The following is a 14,633-nucleotide window of genomic DNA, read 5'->3' as shown; positions in this document are numbered from 1 at the left end:
TATATGTACCTCTGTCATGATGATCGACCTGGACAACCACGCAGCCTGGCTCGGCACTGTCGACGCCCCCAACGCCCAAGTCAAGCTTAAACAGGCCGTGGAGTGCCTTTGTCGAGTCCCAGACAAGGCCATCTACCGGCCTGTCACCCCAGACATGCAAACAATCGCGGTTTCCGACTACACTCCTGGCGAGGAGACCTGGCTCAAGCAGCCGCTGATCCACGCCTACAGTAAGGGGGATTCCTCAACTTGGATCGCTGAGCTGTTTCTTGACGAGATCAAAGCGCACCAGCTCGTGGAGGAGCATCCACACCGAAATCTGGTCAAGTTCAAGGGCTGTCTCGAGAAGGATGGCCTGGTGGTCGGGGTTCTGCAGAAGCGCTACCCGATGACTCTCGAGTTCCGAGTCGAGGCCTGGTTGCAGCCTCCTTATGACGCGACGGCATTCTACAACGTCATTGAAGCAGGCCTGAAGCATCTCCATTCTCTGGGCTTCGCGCACAACGACTTGAACCCCAACAACGTCATGGTCGACGCAGAGGACAGGCTCATCATCATCGACCTGGGCGCTGCCATGCCACTCGGCCAGTTTCTCCACCAGGGTGGCACAGCTGGCTGGAACGATGGTTTCGAGGAGAATTCGAGCGTGTCCAACGACGAGATCGGTCTGCGCCTGATGAAGGAGTACCTTCAGGAGCACCGAAAGAAGGAGTGAGTCGGACAACGCGGTGCGCAAGGGTGCATCCAAAACATCTCCAGGTCTTTGTTTTGCAGACTCTGTCTGCGTCTCGATGATGACAGGGGATGGCTTGATCAAGTGTTGGGCTCTCCTTGGCTAACCAGGTGGATGTGCGTGAGCAGAGAGGTACATAGGCAATTTAAGAGTGAAATAGGTGACAGTTGCCTCCGACAGTCGATTCAAGCACAAGGGATCATAGCCCAGTGCTCATCGTTCACTATATTACCCAGTCAGCCACATCAATATGCGCCCGTGTCACGCAGCTTCCATCAACGCAGTTAATAATTGACTTCGAATAACGAGAAAACTAACTCCATCCATCTCACCAACAGTCGCAGTATAGTGTTGTCTCATCATTCAACTTCCATCTCCTTCCACCGCACAAGCCAATTTGTCTACCCTACACCACCGGCTGATCCTTGTTCCGCCCCGCCCCATCCTCCGCCTCGCCCGCAAGGCTCCAGCTGCCGACCTCATCACAGACACCGCATCATCATCCATCATCGCCCATTACCCAATTCTCCTTTCCCACGGCAACGCCTTACCCCCACGAGTCCGCAGAACCACCATACCCCACAAAACTCGCCCTCGAAACAGCCCACCGCCATCATGGCCTCCACAGACCCCAAGGCCGAGCAGGACAAGCCCCTCGAGCAAAAGACAGAGCAGAAGCCCGCGACTCTGGGCGAGGACGACGAGTTTGAGGACTTTCCTGTTGATGGTACGATCCCCCTAGCACACAATGTCGCGCATCTTGGGCTTCCCAACAAGCTCCCCTACACCTGTCCCCAGTCAAAGAGTAAACAGTACAGAAGCGGTAGCTGACAAAACATAGACTGGCCAGAGGACCAGACCGAGGCGGCCAAGAACAGCGGCGAGACGAAGCACCTGTGGGAGGAGAGCTGGGACGATGACGACACGAGCGACGACTTTTCAACACAGCTCAAGTGGGTGCCCCCAAGCTCCCCCGTTCCCGACGACAAGACAGACACTAACCTCGAAACAGGGAGGAGCTCAAGAAGGTCGAGGAGTTGAAACGGAGATAGGAACTCAGCTTTCTCCAAGCTGAAAGCGAATAAGATGGAATGGCATGGAATGCAGGACTAGAGCATCAGAACTCATAGACTGGGTCGGTTAATGAATCAACAAATTACACGAGCACTATTCTACGATTGACGACGCCTCGATTGTTGGACATGACGGCTTCTGCCGATCTATTGGTATTTGGATATTTGCTTCCTACAGACTAGCCCTCCCCACCCGGCCTTTTACCATTTTCATTCCCGTCATCAACAGGTTCATGTACGTCGTATTCCAAATATGGTGGACATCATTTACTTACTCGACAGAGCAACAACACCGGGCAGCTCCTTGCCCTCGAGGAGCTCCAGGGAGGCACCACCGCCGGTCGAGACGTGGCTGAGCTTGTCCTCGACACCGTACTTCTTGGCGACGGTGGCAGTGTCACCACCACCAATGATGACAATCTTGCCGTCTTTCTGGACACCGTCGACGACGGCGTCGAGGGTGGCCTTGGTACCGTTGGCGAACTTGTCAAACTCAAAGACACCAGCGGGGCCGTTCCAGAGGATGGTCTTGGCCTCGGCGATGGCCTCCTTGTAGAGGGCGACACTCTTCTCGCCGCAGTCGAGACCCATCCAGCCGTCGGGGATACCCTCAGCGTCGGTGGCGTAGCCAGTCTCGGCGTCCTTGTCGAACTTGTCGGCGGTGATGTAGTCGACGGGCAGGACGACCTTGACGTTCTTGGCCTTGGCCTTCTCGACCAGCTCAGCAACAGTCTTGGAGCCAGCCTCGTCAAAGAGGGAGCTGCCAATGGAGACGTTCTCGAGGGTCTTCTTGAAGGTAAAGGCCATGCCACCGCAGATGATGAGGGTGTTGACCTTGTCCAGCAGGTTATCGATAAGCTGGATCTTGTCCGAGACCTTGGCACCGCCGAGGATGGCAAGGAAGGGGCGCTGAGGAGACTCGAGAGCCTTGGCGAAGTAGTCGAGCTCCTTCTTCATGAGGAAGCCAGCAGCCTTCTGGGGGAGGTCGACACCAACCATGGAAGAGTGGGCACGGTGGGCGGTGCCAAAGGCGTCGTCTACAATCGTCAGTATCATACGGCCATGGCGAGACGGACCGATCAAACAGGAGACGAGGTGGTCCGTGTTGAGGTGAATTATGGGTTTACTCACTGATGTAGACATCACCAAGAGCGGTCAGGCCCTTTCGGAACTCCTCGACCTTGGCCTTGTCAGCCTTGGTCTTGTTGCCCTCCTTGTCCTTGGAGCTGCCCTCCTCCTCAATGTGGAAGCGAAGGTTCTCGAGGAGGATGACGGAGCCAGCCTCGGCGTTGTTGACAATCTCCTCGACCTCGGGGCCGACAGAGTCGGGGGCAAAGGTGACAGACTTGCCCAGGAGCTTCTCGAGCTCGGGGACAACAGGCTTGAGCGAGTACTTCTCGTTGGGGGAGCCGTTGGGGCGGCCGAGGTGGGACATGAGGATGACGGCCTTGGCGCCGTTCTCGAGGGCATACTTGATGGTGGGGAGGGCACCGACGATGCGCTGGTTGTTGGTGATGTTCTTGTCGGCGTCGAGAGGGACGTTGAAGTCGACCTGGGAGGTCAGTCAGTGTCTGGAGAGGGAATTGCTGCAGTATTGAAGCTCTAGCACTCAACTCATGATGCCATCATCAAGACGATGGCGGCAACAAGAGCTCTCAGCTTCAGCTGGATGGCGGGGCATCAACTTACTCGGATTAGGACCCTCTTGTCCTTGACGTCGACGTCAGTGATGGAGAGCTTGCTAGACAGCGACATGTTGACAGCTTCTGTAGGGTTCAAATTGAAGTGAATGGAATAGGCGGATGATGTCGAGGAGAAGAGGAAGAAGGGAGAGTTCCGTGGTCTGATGGAGGGGGAGAAGAAGATGTAGGAGGGGAGCACCGTCTCAAGGTGGGGGGCCAGCACCAGGCGATGACGGCGGCGGGGCTTTCGCGGCTGCACCTGGAGCTGGTGGTGGGATGATGAGGGAGATGGCCGCGATGACCCCTGGAGGCACATGCGTTTTAGCGGTGGAAGCACCTGTATGTGATGCGGCCGTGGCATTGGGCAATCATCAGAATCAGAACATTTTTGACCAAGCATTCATTCCATCCGTGGATTCCAGGATGCGTCGGTCCGACCTGTTGACGTGACGCCCACTGTATCTACAGGCTAAAAACAGCGAGTCCCAGCAAAATCACTCAACGCCAGCACGGGCTTCCTCAGCCGCAGCCTACCTAGTTTCCTCTCGTTACCTACACGCTCACCGTTGACCCGGGTAACCAAACGGGCGGGAAGACGGGAATGCTCCGGGATCTGGCGATGCGGATGCGGCCTCCCGGAGAGATGCGGGCCGGCCACCGAGACCATGCGCCCTCTACCTTGTCGGCCCATGACATCGATCGGGATCTCGAGTATGTATGTAATGGTAACAGCCGTGGTAGGCTGAGGGGAGAGATTTGTGAGTGGGACGGGAGAGGCTAGTGGAAGATGAAAGAACATGATCGGAACATCAACATGGTCAATTGCCAAGCATTGTTGGCTAAGAGCATCACCACATCTCAACTGACAAGATATTCACGCCAAGCTTGTTTAACCTCGGTGCATTCGACCTCTATAAGATTACCATGACCTGAAATAATCTCCTCCCACCCATGATACAAAAAAGATGTCCATTGTGACCCTCGCCAATCCATTCCGTCAACCATGGCGAACAGATGACCGGACCATGCCCATTGCCAAAAACACTCACTCCTCAAACGCCATACCATTTCTCAGATCAGCCGTTATAGAAATAAAATAACGACGAGATTGTCCTCCCGTCGACGCCGGAGGGAATGCAATCGCCCGCTCCCGAATCTTGGCTAATCTTGATAGCACGGACCTCAATCAAGAGCGGGCCAACATGAAAGCATCTACTTGACTACTCGGCAGTGGATCTCTCCTACTACATGTAGCCTTTTATATTGATTCGTCTCGTTGTATAAGGTTCGCTTAGTCCTTGGACGAGTTGGTGAGCGAGAGATACGCCGTCCAGGCGATACCGATCGTCGACACGAAGGGCTATGACAAGTTAGCTATGCATCATCAGCATTGAGCAGCGCTTCGACTCACCAGCTGGAACTGAACAGGCATCAAGCGAAAGTTCACAATCTGCACAGCAGGCCACACGCAATAGTTGGCCTTGAGCGAAGGAAGATACATGTCCCTAAGCTTGCTAGAGATAGCACGACGACCTCCACCCTCAGCAATGGTCATGGTAGTAAAGAAAACAGCCAGACCAAAAGGCGCAAAGATGAGCTGATCAAACGCAACACGCTTCATGGCGGGAGCAAAAGCGCTCGTCTTTGTGATCGGGAAGATGTGCTCGAGGAAGCGGAACCATTTGAACTGGACGGGCGCCATGCAGAAGCCGTACGCCATGAAGCGGGTCAGACGCTCAAAGTCGAAGGGCGGCGGAAGGTTCTCTGAGTCGGGGATCAGGTCGCGGTCATAGAAGGGGTTCTTGCGGTCGAGCTCGTGGATCTCGATGGCGATGCCGTCGTTCTTCTTGAGGCCGCCAGGCTGACGGAGGGCTCGCTCGCGTATGGCTGTGATGGATTGGGCGACGGTATCGGCGACACCACCAAGGATGGCGTTGGTGACCATCATGGTCATGACTTGCGGAGAGTCAGTATTGATTGGTTGTTCAAGTCGACAATTGGACCTGCAGTGCAGTTGGCAGAGTGTACGTACGTGGTCGCTCGTCATAGTAAGAGTTGAATCGAGCCGTGAGTCTCGCGATAAGGGCCATCTCGACGAGGAAAACGATGGTGTGCAACAGAGGCTGTACCAAGTCAAGTGTCGTCAGCGTCGAGTCGCATTCAAAGTATAAATGAGTGTAGGCAACGACAATGCAAGAAGGAGCAGACAAAGGGTGAGAATGTCGAGCCGTTGAAAGGGAAAAAACGTGGTGGTGATAGAGGATCGATGATGTCGGTTAAGAAAAAAGTAGGTGGCGACGGATCATAGAAAGACAGGCTGTTGGTGGTGGTGGTGCAGATAGGACATGACAAGAGCCACCCGAAAGCTACCCCAAAAAAGAATCAGGAAAATGGGATACATACGATGCGCCCATAGATGTATTTCGAGTTGATTGCGCGGACGAACCGCCTCTGGTTGAGTTCCCACGTCATCTTGAATAAACTTGTCCAAGTTGAACTAGTATAGCTTCGAAGGGATCTCGTTCGCTTTTGTAAAGTCGCAACGTGGAAGAAAAGGGAGGAGGCAAAATATGTTCGAGTCGCTGACGAAAGGAATGGCAGGCGGGTGTTCGGCTTTGAGTCAAGGGCGGATTCGGTGATGACGACAGTCCGGCGCTCCAGCGCGCACACTGGGCTTGTGGTCTTGGCGAGACGGAGAGGACACTCTGGCTGGCTCAGGTGAGGTCGAATATGTCGGCGAGAAATGATATGATGCAGGAGAAAACGAGGATATTCGAGATGGGGCAGAAAGATGGAAAAAGACAAAGTGGGAAACGAAAAGGCAAAGGGTCATGGAAGGCCAAGTCATGCGACCAGCCTCCTCCTTCAGCTCCATCAGCAGAACACAAGCGCTTGGAGGCGACAGTGTAACCACATCCCGCATACGCACCGTGTGGGATAGCGCATTCTCCACGTTTGACATGGCGCTTTCTGCCAGGCATCGACTGGGTTTCCCTCATGCACTTTTACCACACTGTGCCATTCTGCCTGCAAGCCTCTTACACAAGGCATGACGAAGCCTTTCTCGTAAAGTACCGCGCTGCTGTAATGCAACCTACAGCTTCTACTGTACTCTCTCAAGTTCAAGTCCAGGTTCTGCTTCCCCTCCCCGAAACCGGACCCTTGCCTCCCCATCCCAAGGACAACCCTGCCGCTGTGGATCATCCTCCGGGGATCCCGGCCGGGTCCCGCGGTTCACGGAGTCGCCCCGGCTCCGAGACACCGTCGATGCTGCCCTCTACCTGCTACAAAACCTACAACCAACGACCAAAAGGAAGACCCAACCGTAAAACCAACAGATCCTACGGTAATACAACACAGTCGCATCGTGGCCCCCATGCGGTGCTGGTATTGGACGACAATGATGTGTAAGACGGGCTTGGTTTGAGGCTGAGTCAAAAGGATTCATGACCAACAGTGTATCAAGTTTTTGAACAGAGCCACCATCCGTGCTCCCCAGATGTACCGTGATGGTTTTTTGCCTGTCAGCCCTGTAGGAGCCATTCGCCTAATAAACAGCCAGGATGTACGGCCAAAGCAGCTACCAACCCCGAGGCAATGTGTCATATTTACCCTATGTCAGAATATGTGGGCGTAGATCCTTGGGCGTTGAGGCATTTCTGGGCTGAAGAAAAAAAAGAATAAGAGAAAAACATCGTATTATACCATACAAGTGCTGTACAGTTTCTAGTCCAGCGTGTAAAGACCAGGCCTGCTCCTTTTATGGGTGGTAGCTAATGCTTGATGGATGTCTTAGCAATGTGCCGCCAACCCGGGCCAAGATGGTCACAAACAACCAGGAATGCCTAAAAGGCCACACCACATCAGGAATGAAAAAGCCGACAGTACATATTGTGGCTCAGCCGTTTCCAGGAAAGAATAAAATTCATCTCTCATGCACGAAGGTTTCGAACGGCCCTGCATACTGATTTTAACACGGCGCTTACATGTCTAGCAATGGCGCGCTGATGGAGCACAGCCTTGACATAATTCGCCAGTGAAAGGCAAGGGCGCCGACGTCAAACGGAGATGTTTCATAGCTGTCAATAAGTCAGAAAGCACGTTGAGAGCTCTAATTGTTTGGGAATAAGTTAACTGCACCGAGAACTATGAAACGCAAAAAAGAAATCACCACGAAGACATTGCAAAATGAGGCGAAAAATCGATTCACTTGGGACTCGAACCTAGAGCCTTCGCCACCACAATCTCGCAACTCAGTTTCGAACTCTCTCACGCAGTTCTCATTTGACCTTGGGCTCGCCCTCAACCTCACAGGCGGGCACGAGGGATGCCTGCCTTGCGAGCCCTGTTTCTCATCATGGTCCGCTCTATATCCAAGATGCGGGCAAGCCACGTTCTCTCGGCCTGATAAGACACAGTTAGTCTGAACTCCTCTGAAGCGACTCGATTGTGTCATGGGTGCTCGCAGTTGGAGCCAACACTTACGCAGACGGTAAAAGCTGTTAATCATATCAGCATCAAGTACAGGTCAAGGAGATTTATGTAAGGTGGAGGTACTTACCGCCCGCAGCAACAGAGAAGAGAGAGGCGGCAGCGACGCCAAGCGCTCCTCTCTGCTTCTTCTTCTCCTCCTCCTCCTCTCCTCCTCCGTCTTCCGAAGACCCAGAGGTCTCGAAGGGGATGGATGCTGGAAACCACTAGCCTACTGATGTTCCGTACCAAGACTAGTTAAATTGAATCAGCTTACGATCGAAGTTATCCCAGATATGGGGATCGGGATCAATATCATGGGTATAAACCCCGATGGTGCCGTCGACAAGGGGAATGAGCGACATGGTCATGCTTGATGATGAAGGAAAAACATGCTCAGGCACTGCACGAGGTGCCCTGAGAAGCCTGGTTACAATGGCTTATATTCATGTGCCCTATTTGCAGAAGTGCTTTTGATACTTCTTTCACGTTCGGGCAGTGTCAATCATTTGTTCACCTTGGCAGGACCAGAAAACAAGCTTACCCGGAATGGGGATTGCAAATGCGAAAAACCTCTAAATAGAGAAATATTCCAACTAAGAGGCTAATTCATTGCTTTTAATAATACTTCCATTTGCGTTAGGCGCTGCCTAGCGTTAATTGCCTTGAATGGGCTTGCAGTCATCTCAATGGTGGTGTTGTGTTGTTGCTCACTGCTTAATGACATGCCTGCACCATCACTTCTCCCCAGGAATCCCTCCAAAGAAGGCAGCAGTTCCGACTGTCATTGTAAGAGCACTATGTTGAAACATGATATCGGGCTGATCGTCCCGTCGGGTTGAGGTGGTCGTGGTGATCACGTGACCTCTCCAGAATGTGATGGAGGGTCTGACACGCCTTAATGTTGAGCCAGTATTGACATTTGACTTTCTGGTAACTTTACAAGGAACCACAGGAGAAGGCACTCAGTTAAATGAATCGTTTCGACTCGGGCTTAGCGATGGGTATGGTCTGTGTGAGCATGGGATTATGCTTCCTCACTCATCCTGGCCCGCCCTCTGATGGGTGATCCCTGGCTCACGAAGAAAGCAAGCGTCAGTGTAAAGTGGAGGACACAGCCAGTATCATATTTCTCCTCCATTCCCAGACAAACTGAGACCTTCATTGTACACAAAGTTGTTAAAGACATGGAGCCGGCGTAGGTGGGCGCCATGTTAGGGGTTGAGGAATAAACTTCCGCCTCCATGCCCTCTTCTCAGCCTTAGGTAAACGGGGGTTTCACGGCTTGGCGGGGGCAAAAGAGCATCAAGTTCCAACGCCTGGCAAAAAGAAAAACCACAATCGTGGTGCAACATGTAAGAAATTCGCAAAAAATAAAACGATGTACCCAGGACTCGAACCTGGAGCCTTTGCCACCGGAAAGCAACGCGCTGCCATTGCGCCAGCACACCGCGTTTTTCATGCTGATCGACGCGTAGTTTGATGCCATGAATTCTGTGGGTGTGGGTGCAGATCCAACCCTCTCCCAACTCTCACATCCCGCGCCGTTTGGGGCAGTAGCAACCCATTTTGAAGTGGCAGCAACACCTCTATGACTCAAATTCCCTTCTGGAAAGACTTACTCTGACCTTTCGGCTTTGCAGTTACTGTTAAATGCAACACCCTTCACCTGGTGCTCGCCAGCATCACCAATTTCCTATTTTGGCAATGCCCATCTGCCACGTGACGACCACACCGTTGTAGGGCTGAAACGTCCACGTCTTTTGGCAGGTGCCCAGATCCGTGAAATTTAGGCAAGTGCAAAGGAGGAACAAACTATTAGTGAGCTGCATCGCGGGAAATGTAGGCGTAGAGGACTCGACGCATGGTCTGTGGCTGGGTGAATGGGAAGAGAACAAAGGCCTACTTTGGGCGACGCACTTGAGCGTGGACGATCAAACAACCAGTAACTTCAAGGATCTGGAGAATGAAAGCATCTGCAGGGAGCTCCTTGAGTGGGCCTCAAATCTGAACGGCAATAAAGGTGGACGAACGACTGCGAAGCCTCAATGCAAGGGCACCAAGACACCAGAACTGCACAACGCGTCTGAATCTGCCCAAATGCTAGGATCTTATAATAACTGAATGTGAATAAGATAGTATGAAATTATCATAAAGTATCATAAGAAGAGGTAATTTCTAGACTTAGCTTTTGGGGATACTGGTAAGTATCCTTACCTAAGAGAGAAGGCGTTCACGATGCCTTCATCGACCGCGAGGGCACTTGCATGTAGTTCAGCCATCCCAGGGTTCGTTCCCTGCGGGTGGAATGAAGCCGGACCAACCCTACGATGCCTATCTCCAGGGGATAACATATCGAGGCGCGAAGTCACTAGCCATTCAAGGCAGATGGGACGTTGTTCTCAGGGGAAAAGCCAACCCAAGGCAGCGAGGGAATGCAGGGGACTCGCACATGCATATTGCTTCATGAGTTAAACTGAATCACATTATGCAAAGCGCTCAATACAAAGCTCAATTACAAGCAACCAAAAGCAAGATGAGTAAAAAAGCATCACACGAATGGGTATACTCCAAGCCGTTCCCAACGGCAACCGAAACCGCCATCCATCCCAAAGTCTATAACCGTAAACCCAACCGACAAACACGACCCGCTGCAAGACAGACAGACACACCCAAGCTCAAAAGTCCTACTCCAGCTCGTCGTGGTCCTCCCACCGCTTCGCCCCCAGCTTGCGAATCTTCTTGGTGGGGCTGCCGTTCGTGACGGCTGCTGGGCGCGCAGTGTCGTTGCTAACGCGCATGCGCTCCAGCTTGCGTCCGAGGTTGGAAACGCCATCGGTCTTGGATGTCTTTGCGGCTGGAGCGAAGTCCTCGCGTTCTCCAAGGGGTCTCCGCTTGCTGGGGCTGCGCGAGGCGAGCTCACGCTTCAGGATGCCGTTCTCATGGCGAAGTCTTTCAACCTCTTCCTCCAGATCCTCGATAAGAACGTTCTCCTTGTCATAGTCAGAATCATCAGGAGCAAGACCACGCTCAAGAATCTCAACCTTGCGATCCCAGTGCTCTTCATTACGCTCCTGCTCAAGTGCCATGGAGGCCTTCCACCGGGCCATCTCCATGGAGAGGCGCTGTTCAAATTCGGCAGCACAGTCTTCACGAATGGCCGCTTCCATATCAAGCATGCGTTCTTCCATGCTAAGCAGATGAGCCTCGGCAGAAATCCGCGCCTCTGTCTGTCGGTCGACCTCCTCCCGTAGTTGATCGGTCTCATCACTAAGTCGGGCGATCTCCAGGGCAGCAATCTCCATGGTCTGACGCTCATCGGAGCTCATGGGAGGGGTATAGTTTCTAAACGAAGCCGAACCAGGAGGCATGAATGGCCGGGTATGATGATGCACTGGGCTGGGCGAACGGGTAGTCGTTTTGGGGGGTGGGTGAGCCAGGATAGTGGCCGTGATAGAGGGGATTCGTGGCACCGTAACCTCGCGAGCAAGAGCACTGTATCGCAGGATCTGGGATGTGGCGTTGAAGTCACCCCGAGGGTCAGCTGTGATGATCATGACACCTCTCTGAGGGTTTCGTCGAGGAGCATGAGCATGAGGAGTAGTAGAGGAGGAAGGGAATGAGTTGGAGAAGAGAAGCTCGGTGAGCTTGCACTGTCTGAATGGGACAATGTTGGGCTGTGAATGTTAGCACATGTCAAACGGTCTTTGGGGTGTAACTCACCTTGCTTGAGCTAGCAGCCTCACTCTGCGTCTGGAGACATTGGCCAAGGTACATCAAACTCTCGTTGATCTTGCCAGCCTCTGCAAGCGTTGCACCAGCCGTCTTGGCCTCTCGAGCTCGCTCACTTCCCGCCAGATCAACAATCGTGAAGCGGTTTCCCTCCCAAGGACCAGGTCTCCTGCTACGAGTCCTCTTCTTGACCTCAAAACAGAAGAAGCCATGACTTCTGCTCGAGACGCTGTTGCTGCCAGTGCCGGCAACTCGGCGCTCTTGAAGACCAGTCTCAATAACAGTCAGAGCCTCGGCATAGGTAGTGCAAATAACCTTTCGCAGGCCAGCAACAACTTTGCGGTCCGGAGACAGCTCGGTGGACTTGAAAAGCAAGGCACGGCGACGCAGCTCCTTGGTGGCACCGGACTTGCTAGGGGGAGTGAGAAGATCGTAGATGCGGTCGTTGTGCACCTCATACATGGAGATGACAATCACGTACTCGGCCGATGGGTCGCAAGGCACGCTGATTCCGCTAACGTCAGGTAACTGAGGGAGTGCCGAGGTTCGGGCCGCGTTTCGTCGAGGTGGAGGAGACATCATACTATGATCGCCCTTGAGATCTTGTTTAGTAACATTCTTGACACGGCTGGCGGCGGTTAGGGACATGAAATGCCTAGTTCGAGCCCGCTTGGGAGTAAGGCAGTTCATAGTGCTGGTCGAAGTGACGAGGCAGCCGAGAGGTCGTCTCTCGCGCTCTGGGGAGCGATCCTATTGCTCCTTGAGGCGCAGAGTCTCTTCGGCCTCGCTCACAAGCCGTACACTTTTCGGACTTGACGCAACTAAATCGCATGGGAACGCGCCGGGCATGTTTCCCACCAGCTTCGAGACTTGGCGACCTGGGGACTTGACAAAAGAAAGGATCGAGTTCTGGGTTCGTACAAACATAGGTGTGCCGGCGCGCGAGCCTGCCCTTGACGCCGCGAGCGATTCGGCATATGGAGGATCGAAGAAGTGAGACGCGACAGTCAGAGCCGACTCGGAGGCGTCGCTTGCCTGGAGGGAGTCCTGAGCGGCATAGACGGAATGGGAGTCGACCATGTTTTCGCCAATCGATCGGAACAAAACATCCATCGTCAGCTGGGTCAAGCCTCGCTGTGTCTTGTTGCCCAAGATAGTGTGAGTCTGTTGCTGTCAGTCTCGCATCTCTGAAGTCAATATCATAACAATTACCTTGCCCGAGCCAGTGACGCCCAATGTTGCTACGACGGCATCTGTTCCCTCTCCTCCCTGAGGAGCCAACACGCCCTCAACAAACGACACGATATCGGTGCAGTGGAAGACATCGAGCTGGGTCGCTTCCTCCTCAAACACCCGAGTAAAAGCAAACTTCTCGATGGCTCTCCGCCGGTCCGTCGGCGGGTTCAGAGTGATGTGCGTCGCATGGGAGTCCTGCTCCGCTTCCTCAACATTGAGGATACGCTCTGTGCTGGTGTTGTGCGAGGGCGGTGGGCGCAGCCGCAGGTAGACCTCAAAGAGGTTGTGTGATGCCTTGCGCGAGGCGTCCATGATGATTACCGATAGATACCGCTTCGATAGCAAACGAAAGTCAAGATGGGGTGCGTAATATGGAGGTAGAAACGGGTCAGGCTGGGTTCATGGATGGGTCGTAGATGGTCGCTAACGATGCTTTCGGTGCGTTGCATAGGTGCCCATGTTTACCTTTACTGCTACTACGGAAATGATTTAGTCTGGCTGGCATGGCAACCAGCGTTTATCGTCGATAAGATTAGATTAGATAAAGACATTCTAGACGCCAGCTGGCGCGCGGGTATGCGCACAGGCCAACGTTGTCGCATGCCGCAGCCGCGCCACCAAGAAAAAAAAAGTTGGATGTCGAGATGATGCCTGCTCAGGCCTCATTTCGCAACACCTCAGGGACAAGGATGCAACCCGTCGATTGAGTGGTGTCACAAGAAGTGGTGCATCGTAAGGTTTCAGCGGAAAGATGCAGCCACAGGCCCCCGCGTGGGAAGATTCCGCAGACTGTCGGTCTCTCCTCTTCTGCTAAGCTCTCCTACGTAGTATGGCTCAAGATTTCCCCCTCCCGTTTTGACTTTTGCTGCGTAGTACCGAAGCGGAGGGTGTCAGAGCACAGAGCTGAGCTAGGACCTCACGTGTAGAAGGGAAGCCAAGACATGGAGTTGAGATTGAAGCTCCGTGGCAGCCGGGATTTGTGACAGCGTGGGCAGACACGAGGAGTCATCTAATGCATTTCAAGCCAATGGGTGTGTGACAGAGGAAGAATGTGGCCAATAGTTTCTGTCTAGAGCAGCTGACTGCCGGGGAGATGATCCTCATTTGACTCAGAGGCTGATTAAGAGTCAGAAAAGTGCATCTGCATGTGCTCATGTTGCAGAAGGTTCATTCAGTGTCAATGCCTAGTGCTAGCAGTGTCATTTGTTCCGTCATGATGGGATGTCTGTCGTCTGCTCCAGACAGTAATGCCGAGGCAGCCATTGGCAGAAGCAAAAGAAGGAAAAAAAAATTCAGTAGGACGATCTAGAAGAGGGGCGTCCACTGGGCAATGGGAATGACCTCCACCCACCTGACAAGTTGCGCTACAAAGTTTTGACTCTAAAATCTTGCGCTAACGACTCTGATGACGGCAGTGCCTGTTGGACCCGTTTGAAAGGGAGGGGAGGGATAGTGAGGGGCTGGGATGGGATGGATGGAGGAGGGGAATAGATTCAGCCTGGGAGAGATTGAGAGATGCAGAGGCCATGCACGAATTGACAGATTCTGGAGATTGAACTACGCAGAGGCCATCCCCAACTGAAGCCTAATAAACCGTTGGGTCCGACCATGGCCCGAGGTCTCGGAGGCGAGAGGAAGAAAAACCTCGTCGTCAGATCTCGTGAAACGGCTCAAGAGGGGCCGAGAAAAAAAGAGTCAACAACGACT

At 53.3% G+C, this 14,633-nt stretch overlaps 6 protein-coding genes and 1 non-coding gene across 7 annotated transcripts; 2 read left to right on the top strand and 5 right to left on the bottom strand.

Moving 5' to 3' along the window:
- Positions 1–16: 16 nt before the first annotated feature.
- LRP88_01569 (uncharacterized protein) lies at positions 17–715 on the top strand (the record flags this gene model as incomplete). The annotated part of the gene is made up of 1 exon (XM_083238246.1): positions 17–715. The coding sequence occupies one exon, from the start codon at positions 17–19 to the stop codon at positions 713–715; it is 699 nt and encodes a 232-aa protein (XP_083106751.1).
- A 633-nt stretch (positions 716–1,348) lies between these two features.
- Positions 1,349–1,846, top strand: LRP88_01568 (proteasome regulatory particle lid subunit SEM1; the record flags this gene model as incomplete). The annotated part of the gene is made up of 3 exons (XM_083238245.1): positions 1,349–1,460; positions 1,575–1,690; positions 1,841–1,846. 3 exons carry the CDS (start codon positions 1,349–1,351, stop codon positions 1,844–1,846), a joined length of 234 nt encoding a protein of 77 aa, XP_083106750.1.
- Positions 1,847–2,073: 227 nt separating this feature from the next.
- Positions 2,074–3,561, bottom strand: LRP88_01567 (phosphoglycerate kinase; the record flags this gene model as incomplete). The annotated part of the gene is made up of 3 exons (XM_083238244.1): positions 2,074–2,843; positions 2,938–3,358; positions 3,496–3,561. 3 exons carry the CDS (start codon positions 3,559–3,561, stop codon positions 2,074–2,076), a joined length of 1,257 nt encoding a protein of 418 aa, XP_083106749.1.
- A 1,218-nt stretch (positions 3,562–4,779) lies between these two features.
- Positions 4,780–5,960, bottom strand: LRP88_01566 (Mpv17/PMP22 family protein; the record flags this gene model as incomplete). The annotated part of the gene is made up of 4 exons (XM_083238243.1): positions 4,780–4,848; positions 4,900–5,444; positions 5,521–5,611; positions 5,892–5,960. 4 exons carry the CDS (start codon positions 5,958–5,960, stop codon positions 4,780–4,782), a joined length of 774 nt encoding a protein of 257 aa, XP_083106748.1.
- Positions 5,961–7,796: 1,836 nt separating this feature from the next.
- On the bottom strand, positions 7,797–8,323 carry LRP88_01565 (uncharacterized protein; the record flags this gene model as incomplete). The annotated part of the gene is made up of 4 exons (XM_083238242.1): positions 7,797–7,892; positions 7,974–7,987; positions 8,050–8,175; positions 8,236–8,323. 4 exons carry the CDS (start codon positions 8,321–8,323, stop codon positions 7,797–7,799), a joined length of 324 nt encoding a protein of 107 aa, XP_083106747.1.
- A 1,014-nt stretch (positions 8,324–9,337) lies between these two features.
- On the bottom strand, positions 9,338–9,409 carry LRP88_01564. Its single transcript has one exon. It is a non-coding gene; the product is annotated as a tRNA-Arg (tRNA).
- A 1,236-nt stretch (positions 9,410–10,645) lies between these two features.
- Positions 10,646–13,238, bottom strand: LRP88_01563 (P-loop containing nucleoside triphosphate hydrolase protein; the record flags this gene model as incomplete). Its single annotated transcript, XM_083238241.1, has 4 exons — positions 10,646–11,611; positions 11,682–12,427; positions 12,569–12,854; positions 12,903–13,238. The coding sequence occupies 4 exons, from the start codon at positions 13,236–13,238 to the stop codon at positions 10,646–10,648; spliced, it is 2,334 nt and encodes a 777-aa protein (XP_083106746.1).
- Positions 13,239–14,633: the final 1,395 nt, after the last annotated feature.

Source organism: Fusarium phalaenopsidis, assembly GCF_050370095.1.
Source record: "Fusarium phalaenopsidis strain FUZ10S chromosome Unknown contig_32278, whole genome shotgun sequence".
NCBI classification, from domain to species: Eukaryota; Fungi; Ascomycota; class Sordariomycetes; order Hypocreales; family Nectriaceae; genus Fusarium; species Fusarium phalaenopsidis.
This window is presented reverse-complemented; position numbering and strand designations above follow the sequence as displayed.